Source organism: Saccostrea cucullata, unplaced genomic scaffold, assembly GCF_032062105.1.
Source record: "Saccostrea cucullata isolate Sc308-1 unplaced genomic scaffold, CSIRO_AGI_Scuc_v1 ctg10092, whole genome shotgun sequence".
Lineage (NCBI taxonomy): Eukaryota > Metazoa > Mollusca > Bivalvia > Ostreida > Ostreidae > Saccostrea > Saccostrea cuccullata.
Genome location: NW_026924914.1, coordinates 150 through 19,269, shown reverse-complemented (window position 1 = coordinate 19,269; position 19,120 = coordinate 150). Strand labels below are relative to the sequence as shown.

At 34.7% G+C, this 19,120-nt stretch overlaps 1 protein-coding gene across 1 annotated transcript; it reads left to right on the top strand.

Moving 5' to 3' along the window:
• Positions 1-808: 808 nt before the first annotated feature.
• On the top strand, positions 809-18,497 carry LOC134267605 (protocadherin Fat 4-like; the record flags this gene model as incomplete). Its single annotated transcript, XM_062749807.1, has 16 exons — positions 809-1,049; positions 1,230-1,369; positions 1,678-2,018; positions 2,263-2,359; positions 3,383-3,627; positions 5,208-5,325; positions 5,612-5,854; positions 6,551-6,684; positions 7,087-7,183; positions 7,376-7,504; positions 8,029-8,163; positions 8,263-8,557; positions 8,687-9,193; positions 9,656-10,884; positions 11,034-11,313; positions 18,349-18,497. Coding segments are annotated over 16 exons (4,380 nt in total), but the record flags the coding sequence as incomplete, so codon positions are not given.
• Between the last annotated feature and the right edge of the window lie 623 nt (positions 18,498-19,120).

Below are 19,120 nucleotides of genomic sequence, written 5' to 3'. Positions count from 1 at the left end.
AAGTAGTTTCTTTGGAAATCAATTTTTTTATATGTCATCTCTTGACCTTGGGAGTTTAACTTGCATAATTTCAACCTTCGCCAAAATCTGCCACTTAAAGGTTTCAGAGTTGTCGTTTACACAACACCTCTGTCAACGTCTAAATGTCAAGATTCTTGGCAAAACTTACTTTCATCTATTGCATAATTAATTATGAATGTAAAACTTCTATATTCTTCTTTAACATGTTAAATAATAGTTAATTTATGAGAATTAGAATCAAATATCGCTTTTTCACCATATCCTATAAGGGATTATTTCTCGGCAGGATATTACGAACGTGGAAAATTTGAAATGCATTGCTGATAAATATCAACATGATGTAGTTTTTATAGACAAACAACTTGCAGCATTAACACATATATAGAAATGTAAATGTGTTAACCTTCTTGTGGACAATTTTAAACATTTTTTTTTTAAATCACGTTCCTCCGCTTTCGTACTACTTTTTAGACGTTGACAGAGGTATAAGTGGAACGATAACTCCGGGTAGAGATTGCCTAGACGTTTTAGTGTTGTACAAATACATCCTGTTTTAATATCAAGTTTTAAATACTTTTAAGTGCAATTTAAGTGTTCTTTAACAAAATGATTACGCAAATGACCGATGACAAGGTTAGTTAATTTTAGTTAATTTTCTTATTTCATTTAAAAAGGGAGTGGGTCTCTGATGTATGAAAGATGTTGATTTGCTGATGGAGATGACTTTGCCTAATCATGTATCAAAATAAATCACGTTTACTTATCTTTTAAATTATTTTATTTATAGGACTTGATGCAAAGGCAGTTTGTACGAATCCTGCAGTTGCAACTACACTAACTTTACCAGAAGACTTACCTATTGGTACCATACTGTATACTTACTCTGGTAGAGACCCTGAAGGACATACTTTTTACTACTTAGCATATGGAGGTGCAAAGGAACCATTCTCTTTTTCAGGAAGAAATCTGTCATTAAGTTCTGCCCTGGACTTCGAAAATCTGACATCTCTTATAGTGAACAATATTGGGTACACTACAAAAATTCTTATTCAAGAGTCTAACAGTCCTCTACCATTATAGAGAATATTCTTAAAACAAAGATAGTTTCTTATTTCTATTTTTGTTTTTGTTTTCATTTAATTTGGAGGTAAAAGTTGAGCTGTACAGAATAAACCGGAATATTTATCAATTTGGCGTTTCTAACCTAGGGTGCTGGATGCGTCTGCCGACAAGAGTCATACTCATTTTTGTCCATTACTGACTATCCATGTACTTCCTGTCAATGAATATGACCCGGTCCTCACCCCCACGCCTCAGACTGTCACCATTCCTGAAGGTTCACCCCAGGGTATGTTTTCCTGTAAACAATCATCTTCGAAAGGTTTTAGATTCATATTTATAGTTTAACTGAAGATGCTAAATAATGGTTTGGGCATGAAACGACAATACTATTGAATTAGAATAGTTGTTTGTAATAACTTCAATTCAGGAAAATTTTTTTAAATCCTTATATAATTTCACTATGGAGGTACAAAATATAAAATACAAATTGTATACATAAATTGATTGATATCAAAACTTTAGGTTATCCTTGAGAAACATATCAATTATTATCAAATTAAAATCCTATGTAACTATGACACCCAACGCTTTCAGATTTGTACGTGGCTGATGTTGCGTGCAGTGATCAGGACAAGGAGCCTGTCGGAGGTCCTGACGGATGTTCTATAATATCTATTGAGTCTGGAGATGATGCTACACAGAAATTTAAACTGACTTCGAACATAGTTAATGATACAGTTTTAAATGCTACGATTTTAACAACTAACAACGTCATTGATTACGACACCGGTGACGTCAGATATGTACTTTATGTGATTGGTGTTGATAGTTCAACAAGAGATGCTCGTAGGACCGGAACCATGACACTTACAATCAACATTCAACCTGTTAACGAGTTCACTCCATCCATACAAAACCAACCACTCGGAACAAGTGTGAGAAATATTTTATTTATACATGTTAATTATTTTTTGCTTAATATGAAAATTACAATAAAAACTTATTTTGAGAAATACAAATTAATATCCATCAGTCTTAGTATTCTTCGTTCACAGGTTAATATTCGTGTACGTTTAAGGAGTTATACCGTGGCACAACTATTTAAAACGATATTTTAAAAGATTTCGATCATTTCAATTAAAACTAGCATGTATATAAGCAACTTCTCTGCTATCACAGATTCCGGAAGACACACGTGTTGGCACGGAGATCTTAAATGTGAATGCTACAGATAGTGACGCAGGACCCCATGGCGAGCTTACGTACAAAATAATAGGTAATTCCTTCAGTACCTGACATAGAGATACATTTGTGAATCTGTTTCTTCTTCGTAAATTAAAAAAAAAAACAGATTGTTCATAAGGACTAGAGCAATAAAATTGAAGTGGCTTTAAGCTGTTACGATGGAACGACTCCGATTTTAATGGAGTTCTTTGATTTTAAAACTATTTGAACCTACTCTTTTTATCATTTTTAAAAATATTTTCCAATTTGTTAAATGTATATTAATAAAATAAGGACGTATTTTAGGCGGGACTCTTCTCTTGGTTCTGAATAAATGATTGATTGGATTGTATGGTGTACATGCTGATTAAAACTGATTTTCTAAACACACAACAATCTTGTTAGATTTTGAAAACTTTAAATCTAAGTACGGATATGAACAAACAAGCGGTAAAAGGTGCTTTTTTTAATCCCTTTTAAACGTGCAAACCATTTTGCATTTGTATCAATTTGTATCTTTATAACTACTTCACCATATGTATAAAAAGATAAATTTAAACATTTAAACAAGCGTATTAAAAAGAATCGGGTCAACAATATCCATTTTTGTTTAATTTGTTAACTGAATTCAATGCTATCATATAATTTTCCTTAACATTTTATAAAGATTGAATAATTGATTAAATAAAGAAAGTATGCATTTTTTTTAAAAAAAATCCTTTTACTTAACAATATTTATCATTACACTTATGGAAAACCATTCTAATAACTGTTTTTGCAAAAACCTTTATATTGTCTGTTTGTCAAAAAATCCTCTGAAATAGAAGTAGGCATCACCTTATTGGCAACAGTAATTATACATTTTTTATATCAAGGAAAAAGATAATGACTTTGACCTGACCTTGCTACGAAAATAACACGAATTTTATTCAATCTGGGTGATACCATCATTCACTGATACAGTCTCCTTGATCCGGGAAAATTTCATTTTTTTTTTTCAAAACAAGGAATATGAGAAGAATCCCTTCTTGTTTCATCAAAATATTGCATTCATTTTTTTTCAAATACATTGTAGATGGGAACCTCGAAAACAAGTTTATGATAAGCAAGACAACAGGAAAGATTTATCTGAGAAATCTTGTGGACTATGAATCAACAACCAAGGCCTACTCCTTCACAATAGAAGCCAGGGATGGTGGTGGTTTATCATCCACTGCTGTCGTTAACGTCACAATTACTGACGTCAACGACAACAAACCAGAGTGCTTCCCCAAGGAACACAACATTACCATTCCTGAAGATCAGTCTATTTTGTCAACGGTAAGTAAAGTCAGTTTTGATAATAATGAAAGTACCATTGGTAACTTTTCTATATCCTGGTATTGTCATATGTAATATGTATTCAACAATTTATAGTCCACAATGTCGTTTATTTACAATAATAACCTTTAAGAGTGCTGTTCTTTGCCACAGGAACTTTTTTATAACCATTATACATGTATTTGAAGATCAGTCATATTTTTATGCATATATTAAAGTTTGTGTTGAGTTTTGATAATAACATTTGAAAGAGATGTTGAATCTTACCACATATTTATAAATTTTATAATTTCATATAAAGCAGAATTTGTCTAAAATCTTATACATGAAAAGAAGAAAACACTTGCTGTGGCCCTCACTACATGGTGTCAGCTTGATGTCAATAATAAATCCTGGTGATGAGTCTGACACATCTGTTTCATATTTGGATTTTTTACTTAAAAATAAACATATGAAGAAAACGAGCAGTATTCAAGATCAAAAGTCCGTAAAATATTACAAAATGGGAGCAGAGCAAACACGGACCTCCAAAGCATCAAAGGTGGAGTATCCCCTGCCCTTGAGGTCACACTTGTGTAGTCCTTTTCATGATCGGGAAATAACGGGAAAATCCGCCTTCAATTCAGTGTATAAATAATGGACTAACAATTTTGTACGAAAAACGCCAGTCAGCATTTAACTCAATGATTAAGTGTATTTGCTGACAAGGTCAATATATCAACCATAGAACTTACAAAATGATGACTTTAAACGAGTCTGCTGAAATTCTTGTTTCATCAACTTGTTTGTCAATAATTTATCTCGTTTTAGAAATTGTTCATACGTTGAGCATGCTCTTGCGCATGCGTATCTAATCAACTGAAATATTTAAATGTAAACTCCGTGTGCAGGTAATGAAGGTATATTGCTGCATATTAAGTGAGGGAAGTTGACGATAGAAAAGTTTAAGTCCTCACTTTTATCATAGAGTTTGGTTGTTAGGTTAAAATTATGTTTCATTGTACATTGAGGAAGGGTCGATATATAGTTATTAAACTGGCGAAATAATTTTGTATCCAAAAATGAACAGTATATGAGGGAAAATTACACGTTTTGTAGGCTTTTTAATCATTATCAATTAAAACCGTTGAATTCAAAGGTAGCCTCCACCATTTGTGTAAATCTTGTAAAAATCATCAAGATAAAGACGTCCAATATCCTATTCCTAATTAAATGTGAATTTGAATTGACGGGATATAAAAATGCCATAAAATGTTGGAAATAGTTCATATTGCTACATATCATGAATACTGGCATTTTGAAAAGAAAATGATTTTCAAATATCTTGGAAAATAATATATTGATTTAAAGGTTGATCGTAAATACGGATATTATTGACACGTGGAAGTAGAATTTATTATACAATTTTTTTTGTTGTATAAAACAGTACTAATTCTTATATTTCTTCTCTTTATGTTTGTATAACACTCCGATTTTTTTTTTCATTTCTATTGAAAACGTTACAGAATGCTTACATTTAAAGATAATATTGAAGAAACGTTGGTGCTTATTGTGCAACGTTTCTTTTCCTTTTCTGTAAGGTGCTAAATATAACATGCACGGACAGGGATGCAGGGGCAACCTTGACCTATCAAATCCTATCTGGTGACCTCGGACATTTCCAAATTTCCTCTGTTGGAGAGCTTAAAGTATCACAAGGTACAAATATACTCAGAATATTTTAATTCTTTAATATAACATGATATAAGAAGTTAAGAATTTTTTAATATCAAATTGAAAGGTTAAGAATTTTTTTATCAAAATTTAAAACCTTGAAAATTTGATTTGTCGATTGTGTGTTTTAAACTCGATTTTATTTTTATTTTTAAGACAGATTTGATCTTAATATAGATTCTTGTCAATTCTCTTCTTCACTTTAATTTGACTGTTACATCTACCATGTTTAAAAACTTATTTATTTTTTTTTCTTTGTTCGGGGATGCAGCTCTTGGATTTGACGATGGTATTTCAATATACTATATGATGTTAGAAATTTCCGATGGCATTCATTTCACAAAAGTGTGGGTCTTAATCCAGCTTACATCAGTAAACGATTTCATCCCTGTGCTTGCAAATAAAATCGTTACAGTGAATGAAAAAGCTGTCATTGGTGACGAGATAATTGAATTCAAAGCAGATGATCCAGACGCCCAACCACATGGTGTGACGTCATATCAAATATTGAGTGGTACGTTATAAAGATGGGGAAAAATTATTATACCTCAATATAATTATTCTACACAAAAAGTAATCTGATTGTTTCTAGATTGTCCCGTGATCGCGCCATTAAGCTTCATATTTCACGGCCGTCGGCATGTTTTCCATCATATTCCACTAGCTCTCCGGATACCTGCTATATTTTCCGCAATATAGTTATCGTTCGTTGAAAGAAAAGAGAAGTAGACGTCGCAGTATCCTGGTTTACGTCACAAACCTGCTGTTAAGTGATGTATGAAAGGGTTTCATTTTTAACGTTGCGATAAAAATGAAAGTGAATTTGAAAGCAGTGCCGAATTTGAAAGTTTATGTTTATATAATAAAAGTTTTTGCTTGTTTCGGTATAATAAACCATTCATTGCAAAAATGTTAGGGAAACATAAATATATATTCAGCCAAGAAATATCGTATTCCCATCGGGCGAAACCCTTGATATGATTCTTCCTGCATGGCTGAATATATCTTCATATTTCCCTCACTATCATGCAATAAATGTATAATGTATCATACATGTATCTATGTTTTGAGTCAAAGTCTGTATGTGACGTCATATCAAATATTAGATGGTACGTTATATAAATGTATAATGTATCATACATGTATCTATGTTTTGAGTCAAAGTCTGTATGTGTGTCATTCAGGAATAACATGAGGTTTTTGATCTTAGTGAAAAATGGGAACATAGAAGATTTTTACATTGAGAAATCATCAGGAAAGATATTCTTGACACAGACATTGGACTTTGAGAGTGTTCCACAGTATGAAATTGTAGTCAAGGCCACAGATGGTGGTGGGAAGACAGTAAGTATTAATTCATAGAAATTGTTTTAAACAAAACGAAATAAATATCGGGAAAATATCATATCAAAAGTCTGTTGCAACTTTTTAAGACCTATTATTTGCAACATTGAAAGAAATAATGATACATGTAATATTTCTAGAGAGTATTTGTATTCTATGTACGAATTATTTCTTGGTTTTAAACGTCAAAAGTTAAGAGAAAAAAAAACGAAGAAAACAAATTTGTAAATAAATTTAATTTATATAGCAATTTAGATAATCTATGTTTAAATTAACATCAAACAAATTTTCAAAGCAAAAGATAGATACGCAATTGATTAACAATGAAACAATTGATTCATGAAGAAAAGATTATACAATTACGTTTCATGAAACATAACAAAAAGTGTATGTTTATCAAAGGCCACGGGAACAGTGACAGTGAATGTTAATAATGAAAATGACAACGCTCCGATCTGTACAACTCCAGTCTCAATCATCAGTGTGTCAGAAAACGCTGGTAATTTTTCTAACATTTGAGGCATAATTCTAATGTTAATCTTGTATTTTAACTCAAATAAAAAAAGTACATTAACTTGTTTGGGTATTTTGTTTTCAAAACTTGTTTATTTAGTTAAGGAAATTCAAAATGTCAATCACTTAATCAAATTTGAAATAGAGTAAAAGAAAAGTATTTTTCTGTGCTTCTTAGGTGTGGGTGTAGTGATTGTAAAGGATTTCGGATGTTCAGATGTAGATAATGATCCCTTGATCTACACTTTGACTCAAGTTCCAGCAGATAATGGGTTTGAAGTACTAACAAATCAACTCAGAGTAAAAGGTTTGTTACATCACTGAACTCATGAGCGTTCAAGTTTTTATCCCAATTGTATGATTGTTTATCACTATTTTGCATGATTTTGAATTAAGGTTAGAATTTATGACCTAACATCAAAAATATTTCTCTGTTCTTCCATGCCTATTCCGGACTTGCGCTATGAGCATGAAAAAGTATCATGGTTTCAAGTCCTAAAAAGTGGGCTGTCAGTATATCCAGAATTTTTATACCATTTTGGAAAAGAGAATCACAACATATTCTTATTTTTATGCAATTATGAAATCGTTTTACAACAATATAAAGTTATATTATAGCAATTATTAGTAAAAGCAAAACGGATGACACTTTCGTAGAAAAAAAATGGTGGAGGCAATCATTCCAAACTAGTACAATTCCTCTCAATAAAAGGGGATTTATTACCAACAAAGCAATCTCTAGACACGTATTTGTGTGAATTTTTCATAGATTAAAAAGATTAGTGATTGTATTGATGATTGAAAAAATAAAATCACATTTTTTTTCTTCAGGTAACCTCGACTATGAAACAGCTACGTTCTACAGCATAACAGTAACGGTTTCGGATGGGTCGTTATCCACACAGATAAAAGTGGCAGTTAACATTTTAAATGAAAACGAAGATGCTCCAAGATTTGTAAACCAAGGTCCTCCTAAAACTTTCTTTCTCTACTACACTTTATTATCGCAACGCATCCCGTATACATGTAAAATCTTATTATTATACTTTGTTTTCTATTTTCTAGTGGTTAATGGTACATTAAGCGAAGACGATGTTGTAGGGAAGTCTATTTCTACGGTTCTTGCAGTGGACCCTGATAACGATGAGGTAACCTATTCATTTGTTGGTATACAACCAAACTTTATGATTGATCCAAAGACAGGGAAAATTACACTTCGGGCTCCCGTAGACAGAGAAAAACAGCCTTCGATCAATCTGTTTGTTCTGGCTTCCGATGGTAAATTGAGTTCCACAGCCACTGTATCAGTGACGGTTATGGACGTGAACGAACCGCCAGAGTTCGGCAGTACTAATTATCAGTATGTTATTGTTTTAGATATTTACATGTAATTGTTACAGTTACAAAAATTGCAACATGAACATTAAAGTTTTTAATTTTGCCCTAACCATGAATAAACGTTGATTTCAATAGTGTTATTATATTTAAGGTTTTCTACAGAAGAAAACACTTTGATTGGAGGTACTGTAGGAACAGTTTCAGCTGCAGATGCTGACCTGGGAGCATTGAATGGACAAGTGGGATACAAAATTCTCTCTGGAAATGATGAATCTTACTTCCGATTAGAAAGCATTACCGGAGTGCTTACCATAAAATCTCCAGTAGATTATGAAAAATTTAAAACAGCGTTATTGGTGGTTGAAGCTTCAGACTTTGGATCACCGTCCTTATCGGGTATCTGTACTGTCATTATTCAAGTTTTGGACAGAAATGACAATGCACCAGAGTTTTTAAGCCCTACTTTACAAGAAAAAGTATCCGAAGATATGGCTTTGGGACAGCAGATTACTCAAGTGTTTGCCTTTGACAAGGATTCTTCTGCCTCTGGAAACAACAAAGTGAGCTACCGGTCAGCCTCAGTTGTTCCTTTTCAAGTAGATTCAACGTCAGGAGTTGTGTCTCTTACTGGAAGTCTGGACCGAGAAACAATATCAAGGTTATGTACATATTTTTATTAAAAACGTTTGAACATCTTTAACAAATTAACCGATTTTCAAGCAAACCTTATAGGTTCAGTTCAGGTAACACTTTCCTCACCTTCTGATATAGGTTTGCCTGATATGGTACCTCAATTTTTTGTGAGGAAACTTATCTGAGAGACCTTTCTTCAATGGCATATTTTTTGAAAAGTATATAGTGTGAAATCACTAATTTTCGTGTTGGTTAAATTTTCGTGGTATGAAGAGACCCACGAATTTATGCCCTCCATGAAATGTATTTTTTCACAGATGTTACTACTCCATGATTCTTTATCAACGAAATTAAGTCCCCGCAAACCTATATTTTTTCCTCAAACCACGAAAATTTGACCCCGCGAAAATTAGTGATTTTTCAGCATGTTCAAGTAAGACGTGTCGTCTGATCTTAACTCAGGAGTAGTATTACCTTACTGTTTTAGGTTTCAAATGCTTATCCTGGCCGTTGATGAAGGTACACCTCAAATGACGGGGACATTGGCGCTAGAAATTATTTTAAATGACGTCAACGACAATGATCCTGTTATAACAGGAAGCTATCTTACTACGGTATCCGAAAATGTCCCAGAAAACTTCCTCATTTTTAATATCAATGCGTCTGATTTAGACGGAGAGTTATTTGGAAAGCTTAAATATGAAATTGCTTCCTCTGAGATGAAGACAGTCTTTAAGATAGAACCGAATACAGGTGTATTACAGGTTGCTTCACCATTAGACCGAGAATCAGTTGATAAATATGAGGTAGTTATAAGAGTGTCAGACAACGGACTTCCCCCCAGGTCGACCTCTGTGACTGCTACCATTAATGTAGGAGACGTAAATGATATTACTCCTACTTTCACAGAGAAATATTACGAATTCGTGGTGCAAGAACATGTTGTTTTGGGCACTTTCTTCGGAAAAATCACAGCTCTGGATGACGACATAGGAACAAACTCCGAGTTGAAACATAAAATAGCAACGTATTGGAAGGGGTCGGTAGGGAAGTTTGGAATTAATGAAATAACGGGAGACATTTATACCACAGGAGAGTTAGACCGTGAAACTGAAGATGAATACCGTATACTCTTTAGAGTCCAAGATGGTGGAACGCCTCCTCTATCTTCAGATGTCACGGTTAAGATTCTAGTTTCAGATATTAATGATAATGCACCAGTTTTTAGACGTCCAAAATATTCTACAGCCTTTTTTGAAAACCTACCTACTGGAAGTAAAGTTCTCCAAACCGGAGCTATAGACAAAGACATTGGAGTTAACGCTGCAATCAGATATGAGCTCGACATTTCAACAGAAATTGGCTTAAGAGCTGATTATTATTTTGGAGTTTATGGAGAAACAGGTGATATATATTTGAAAAAAAGAGTGGACAGGGAAACGTATGAAAAATTCATTCTGACTATTTTAGCAAGAGATAATGGTATGCCTTCTTTGTCGACGAAGGTAAATATAAGTATACAAATTGAAGACGTGAACGATAATGAACCAATATTTTCTCCAGCGTTCTACAATACAGAAGCATCAATTATCAATCTCTGTGATGAAATAATAGCTAGACTCACAGCCTCAGATGCTGACGTGGGACGCAATGCTGCCCTTAATATTGGACTTGATCCCAAAGATTCCAATTCACCCTTTTCTGTCTCTCCGCTTGGTATGTGTCCGCAAACATTACCTTTGAAAGTCTAATAATTTTTTTTAAAAAAATGAAGATTAAGAGTTAAACCAATTTTTAATAAATAGGAACGAATTAAAAATGTATGATATTAGATTTATTATATTGTAATTTGTCAAATTTTTCAGGAGTAGTAAATAGAAAGGCAGAATTGACCCAGTCAAAATATATCATACATGTTTTGGCACACGACAATGGAAATCCCGTTCTCATGTCTTCAGAAAAAGCCACAATTCGGATTGACAGATTCGATCCAGACGAGGTCGTTGTCACTTTCTATTTTGAAATGACTTTTTCATCCTATCTTCAAAAAGAAACGAATTTCCTTCTTCAATTAGAGGAAGCTCTGCATTTAAGATATTCAACAGCATATATCAAAAGGTGGTGCATAGAGGACAAAACATCATCGTAAGTATAGCTCATAGATATGTTTTACTATTAAAAAGATAATTTTACACTCAATATCAGGCATTATACCGCTTCAGACAAATTGGTAGATTACTGATTGGATAAAAACCTAATCACATGACGCCCTGCAATTTTCCGTATTACGTCGCCGTCAAGGAGTAATGTTATGGGTCAGAATAACCCTAAATGCCAGCAAAGATCAATCACACAGTTTAAACTTAACAATAATTTATTTACAGTAATATACAAATCATTAAGTACAAACTTAGCAAAAATCTAAAAATACATACATCAGAGTGTCCGTTGCTGCACACAATGTCCCAGTGAAATTATATCCCAGTAATACCTCAGTGATGCTTGTACGACAATTGTATCTATGCATCGAATTGACAGGATATTTATACAGTAATATAAATCTAGAATATTCTAGAAGTTGTAAGTACATGATATTACTGGACTGGACATACACAAAGTTCAAGAATGTTCTAGAAAAAATGACTAAACATATGGACCACTCTGGAATGTTCAAGAAACTTAATGTTACTAATAATATACATGATGAAATAATACAAATACAACACACCTCACAACACCTCCCCCCTTAAAAAGTTTGAATGTCAATGAAAACTTACATTGTTAAAATGAGATATATGTACATTAATACAAAATCATATATGTCACGATACTCTGGACAAGGCATCTGCAATAACATTGTCTTTGCCTTTGATATGCTTAATTGTTATGTTGTATTCTTGTAACAACAAACTCCATCTAGTCAGTCTTTGATTCTTGTTTGACAATTTATGTAAAAATGTCAGGGGGTTGTGATCCGTATATACAAGAATTGCATGCAAAGTAACATTCAGATAAACATCAAAATGCTGCAAGGCTAACAACAAAGCAAGGCATTCCTTTTCAATGGTGGAATACTTTTGTTGACATTTTGTAAGTTTCTTTGAAAAATAAGAAACAACTCTATCTACCTTATCACTATGCTCTTGAAACAAAGCTGCCCCAATTCCAACATCACTAGCATCAACAGTAAGCTTAAATTGCTTAGCAAAATCTGGAGTTGATAGAACTGGATTGCTCATAAGGACAGATTTGATTTTATGAAATGATTTTTCACAGTCCTTTGTCCATTCAAAGTTAACCCTCTTTTGTAAAAGATTTGTAAGTGGACTTACAACTGAGGAAAAATTTGGACAAAATTTTCTGTAAAACCCAGCCATGCCCAAAAACCTCATTAACTCTTTCTTGTTTGTAGGAATCGGGAACTTTGCAATAGCTTCCACTTTAGCCATAATGGGTGTAACATGACCTTGACCTACTTTATGACCTAAATACTCTACATAGGCTTGACAAAATTCGCTCTTCTCAAGGTTCACAGTTAAGTTTGCTTTAGCTAAAATGTCAAATAAAGCACGCATGATTCGGAGATGTTCGTCCCATGTGTCGCTGTATATGACGACATCATCAATGTAGGCCTCGCATCCCTCAAGGTCTTGAAGAAGGGAGTGAATCATCCTTTGGAATGTAGCTGGTGCATTTTTCATGCCAAAAGGCATTACTTTATACTGGTAGAGTCCATCTGGTGTAGCAAAAGCAGATATTTCTTTTGCTCGTTCTGTTAACGGTACTTGCCAGTAGCCTTTCAACAGGTCAAATTTACTGACAAATTTCGCGTTTCCAATGTTGTCAATACAGTCATCGATTCTAGGTATTGGATATGAATCAGTTTTGGTAACAGAATTCACCTTTCTAAAGTCTGTACATAATCGGTAGGTACCGTCCTGTTTTGGTACAAGAATACATGGTGAGCTCCAGTTGCTTTTACTAGGTTCAACAATGTCATTGTCCAACATGTACTGCACTTCCCTTCTTAGGTACTGCAATTTTATTGGATTAAGACGGTACGGATGTTGTTTGATAGGCAGAGCGTCACCCACTATGACATCATGACAAGCTGCATTAGTTTTCTTTGGAACATCCGAAAAGATGTGATGATACTCACTCATCAAGTTTTTAACTTGTTCCTTTTGGTGAATGTTCAAATGTCCAAGTTTGGCATCCAAATTAGCCAAAACTTCTGAGTTTTTCAAACGAACACTCTGATTACAATCTTTCTCATTCATTTCTACACTCATATCACTTTCAATACAATTTTGAACAGTCTTAGCATTGGCCAAAGTGGAAACTGGTTTTACAGAATTTCGGTCACACCTTTCAAAATACTCTTTTAACATGTTAATATGACAAACCCGTTTCTCTTTACGTCGACCTGGTGTCTTAACTACATAGTTTACATCACTAATCTTGCTTTCAATTTCATAAGGGCCATAAAATTTGGCCTGTAAAGGATGACCAGGAATAGGTAAAAATACAAGAACCTTATCGCCTGGCTTAAACACCCTATTTCTGGCATCTTTGTCATACCACATTTTCATTTTCATCTGAGAACTCTTCAAATTTTCTTGTGCTAATTTACAAGCATTGTAAAGTTTTTCTTTGAAATCAGACACATAATCTAAAAGATTAAGATCACTAGTCTCAGTCAGCCACTTTTCCTTCAACAATTTCAAAGGACCTCTAACTGTATGACCGAACACCAATTCAAAAGGACTGAACCCAAGAGACTCCTGGACTGCTTCTCTTGCAGCAAACAGCACAAGATGAACCCCTTCATCCCAGTCTTTTTCATACTGGTAACAATAGGTCTTCAGCATTGTTTTTAGGGTTTGATGAAAACGTTCTAGCGCTCCCTGGGACTCAGGATGATAAGCAGTTGATCTATATTGCCTTATACCCAACTCATGCATGACTTGCTGGAACAACCCCGACATAAAATTTGAGCCTTGATCCGACTGAATTGCCTTTGGTGCTCCTACAAAACTGAAGAACTTGGTTAGGGCCTTAACTATGCTCTTTGCCTTTATATTCCTAAGAGGTATGGCTTCAGGGAATCGAGTGGATGTACACATAATGGTAAGTAAATACTGGTTTCCTGACCTAGTCCTAGGCAAAGGTCCTACACAATCCACCAACACTCGACTAAACGGTTCTTCAAAAGCTGGAATGGGTTGGAGAGGAGCAGATGGTATCTTCTGATTCGGTTTACCTACCATCTGACAGACATGACACGACTTACAAAACTCAGAAACATCCTTCCTTAGCTTAGGCCAATAAAAATGACTCAAAATCCTATTATAAGTCTTATTGATACCTAAATGACCAGCCATAGGGGTATCGTGAGCTAAACTCATGACATCTCGACGATAAGCAGCCGGAACCACTATCTGGTGAACAACAAGCCACACATCATCTGGGGAAGCGTCAGGTGGTCGCCATTTTCGCATAAGGATGCCATCTTTCATATAGAAGCATTCTCCAACTTTAGTAGCCTCTTCTGGTGGAAGTGCCCTCTTACTAAGTTGAATGATATCTGGGTCTTTATGTTGTTCAGAGAGTAGACGTTCTCGGCTGAGGATGTCCTTGCCTTGGCTAACTAATGGATGCAACTCATCATCCTCACCACCAAATTTTGATAAAGGTTCCTTCATCACCGACTTCTCGATATTGTGTGGTTCCATGTTTGTTTGAGTGCCATCAAGGTCAGATAAGAAAGTGTCATTCAAATCAATATCAACAGAGGAATTCGTCTCGTCAAAGGCTTGAGTATGGTCTACCTCCATTTCTCGTCTTCTGGCCATCGCTCTAGTAACAGCACAGGCTGGATAAATGTCATCATCTTTATCATCGCACATAACATCTGGAGTGATTTTCTCACAAACTATAGGATCTGGTACAACTTTTCCACCAGCTAAATCGTTGCCTAGCAACAAAGAAATGCCTGGAACGGGAAGAGTAGGTCAAACACCTACGATAACAGGTCCAATAACTAAATCTGACTTCAAACTAATTCTATGCAGGGGAACATCAATGACGCCTAGCTCCACACCCTGTAATAAAACTGACCCACCAGTAGAAGTCTGCTCAGACAAAGGAAGCACGCCCTCTAACAATAACGTCTGTGCAGCACCAGTATCTCTCAAAATCTGGACAGGTTTTATTTCGCTAGAGTCACCGAGTGAAACAAATCCCTGAGACATAAAGGGCTTATAATCCTCCATAGAATCAATAGAACTGGACTGTGAACCCTGGACATCAGGAGTGTCAGAACAAATCGAACCTAAGGTTTCTCTATCACCTCTAACTGCAGCACAAGCATGTGGCTGAGTTTTATCAAAGTCATTTTTTCTCTTAAGTTTAAAACATTCACTGATCAGATGACCTTTTTTCTTACAATAACTACAAGTAGGAAGCGACCCTATTCCAGAAGATCCTTCAAAACGTCCTGGACCGGACTTAGAACCACCTTGGGATGGAGACTGGGAACTTGTGAAAGACTGAGACCCTGAACCACTCTTTTTATATGTGTCTGAATTGGTAGAATTACTGCTAGTCTGAGATCTTGATACAAAATTCTTTTTATGAGACAGAGCGTAAGTATCAGATATGACTGCTGCCTCTTCAAGAGTTTTCACATTCTTATCTTCTAAATGTGTTTTCAAATCTTGAGAAACACATTCCTTAAACTCTTCTACCAGGATGACTTGGCGCAAATTAGCAAAAGTTTTATCAAGTTTCTTAGATCTAAACCAGTGATCAAATAAATCTTCTTTCTCTCGTGAAAATTCAACAAATGTTTGATTATCAAACTTTCTATACTTTCTGAACTTTTGTCTATACGCTTCAGGTACTAATTCATATGCTTTTAATATTGCTGCTTTGACCTTCTCATAGTCTGAACTCTCAACTACCCCTAGTGCAGAGTATACCTCAGCTGCTTTGCCAACCAGTACACTTTGTAACATTGTTGACCAAACATGTTGTGGCCATTTAAGATTTTCTGCGACTTTCTCGAATTGGGGAAAATATTTGTCTACAGATTTTTCTTGAAATTTCGGAACTAACCTAATATTTTTTGCTGCGTCAAATTCATTCTTGACAAATGACGGTTCTGGTTGGTGCTGCAATCTTAATTTCTCTAACTCAAAGTGCTCTTGTCTTTCTAATTTGTCTAATTCAAATTTCCGTTCACGCTCTCGTTCTTCTCTCTCTCTTTCTCGCTCTTCTCTTTCAAATCGCATTTTCTCTAACTCTAATTGAAACTGATATTCTGTCATTTTGTATGAGCCTAATTCTGATTTAACCGTATATTCTGGAAGATCGTATTTTTCAAAAATGTTTTCATCTACTAGTTTGTTTGCAACCTTAATTCTAATGTCTTGCTTTTTCTGAGAGGATTTAACATCTAACCCAAAATGCAAACCTAATGCGATCAAGTCATCCTTTTTTAACGTATCAAAAACCTGCACACTTGGCGAACTAAGAAAGTTTGTGACCGAAAATACCATGTTGATTTTTGCTGGCTTATAGTCAAATTTAACAATTTAATTAACAAAATTCTGACAATGAACTGCAAAAGTGCAAGAAATTCTTTATCCCGGACGAGCCCCCAATTCTGTTATGGGTCAGAATAACCCTAAATGCCAGCAAAGATCAATCACACAGTTTAAACTTAACAATAATTTATTTACAGTAATATACAAATCATTAAGTACAAACTTAGCAAAAATCTAAAAATACATACATCAGAGTGTCCGTTGCTGCACACAATGTCCCAGTGAAATTATATCCCAGTAATACCTCAGTGATGCTTGTACGACAATTGTATCTATGCATCGAATTGACAGGATATTTATACAGTAATATAAATCTAGAATATTCTAGAAGTTGTAAGTACATGATATTACTGGAAAGTTCTGGACATACACAAAGTTCAAGAATGTTCTAGAAAAAATGACTAAACATATGGACCACTCTGGAATGTTCAAGAAACTTAATGTTACTAATAATATACATGATGAAATAATACAAATACAACACACCTCACAACAGTAATATGAAAATCGGGCACGTGACTCCATTCGCGTTGTTATTGTAAATAAAATGGCGGCTAAGAAACGGTTTGCATAGGTAGTGAAGTTAAATTTCTTGTTACAATATTTTATGTGGATTGTTATTGGATTAAAACTTGATATTTCATAATATGCACATAGACTTTTTTTTAATATTTAAACAGTCTTCAGCGGGCTAAATTCGTAACATAGTAAGTAAGCGATGTAATACGGAGCCATACACGGTGAATTCACCTCGCATAATTCGGATTTCCATTTCATACTCTGTATGACTCGGTGTTAGGTCCTTAACTGACTGTGTAACTAATAATATTACATCTCCTGGGATCGAGGTAGAAAGGGTACCCTTACCCCAGTTTATCTTTATAAAAGTATATTAAACCAAGACAATGTTAGACAGTGTGCTATATGATATAAACAGGCAACAAGTAATAAATGGAGGTTTGTATTTAAGGAATCACTGTCTATTTACTAAAGTATACCAGGGTATCAAAGAAAGTGGAAAACACGAGAAGCCTGTTATGCATAAATTATCCCACGTTTCCTACTACCGTTGATGTCCCTGACATACTATACTAACTAGACAGTGATTTCTTATATTTCTATTCCATTGTAAAATAAAACTATTTTTAGATTTTACAAATGTTAATTAATAGATTAAAATTACACGAGGAATTCCATGCCAATTTCAATACTCTTCGCCCACTGACGTTAAAGACCACTGCACGAGATTTACATGCATATTTGTCCTCCTTAGCTTCAAACACAAAAAACGGACGCGCACGAGATTTCCTTAGCCAGTGATTTATCGATTTGCTTAATTTACATTCCGGCAGATTTATCAAGAAATCAACTTTAGCAACTTTTAAAGAGTTATCACAGAGAAAAAAATTAGAAATATTTGTGCATTATTACCCGGTGCTTATGAAATCAACAATCATTTGACAATTATTTGAAGAATATGTTTTATTACTGTCATCATTTACAAAAATTACTGTCATCATGTACAAAAATATTATAAAACTTAAAACCCCTCCAAATGCTTTTTTTTCAGATTTCTGATGGTCCACGTGTATGCTGTAAAGACAGATATTACCAATGATGTAAATAACTTACATAGGGACAAAGTATTTCTAACAAACGGCGAATTTCTAAACGTTCTTCAGCTTGATTTTGATGAAAGACCAACTGTGGATATTAATGGTAAGACAAACTGTAGAATTTAAAGGTAAGATCAACTGTAGATAAAGAACGATAAGATCAGTTGTAGATGTCAATGGTAAAATACTAGTAAGCTATAGAACGGTAAAATTAGCTGTAGATGTCAATGGTAAAACCAACACTGTAGATGACACCGGTGAGACCTTTTTTAATATTTGGTTACAAAATACATGTACTAGTAATTGTTAGTTCTGTCGTGATATGCCTAGGTCATATTTCCCGGCCGGTACCCGTAGACCGGTGGTAATCGGTGGTAATCCGTGGTGTTAGCGATGCCCCAACATCGGTCCACATCGGCCTAGTAGTCCTTAAAGTATCAGTCACATTATCCAGCGATGGGTATACGATGGGCAACCAATGCGTTTTATGATAAAAATGGCGTGGTTGCCGACCGGACTTACAAAGTCCCAGCTATGCATTGCTAATCAAAAAACGATGTTCCAGGATAATCGGCCGATGTATATTACATCGCTCATACATTGGTGAACATCGTTCGTACATCGGTCGACTACGGGCCAATGTTTGGTCGAAAATCGACCGATGATCGACAGTTATTTGTGAACACCACTGAACCCCCCGATGACCTCAGATTCAACGGATATTGG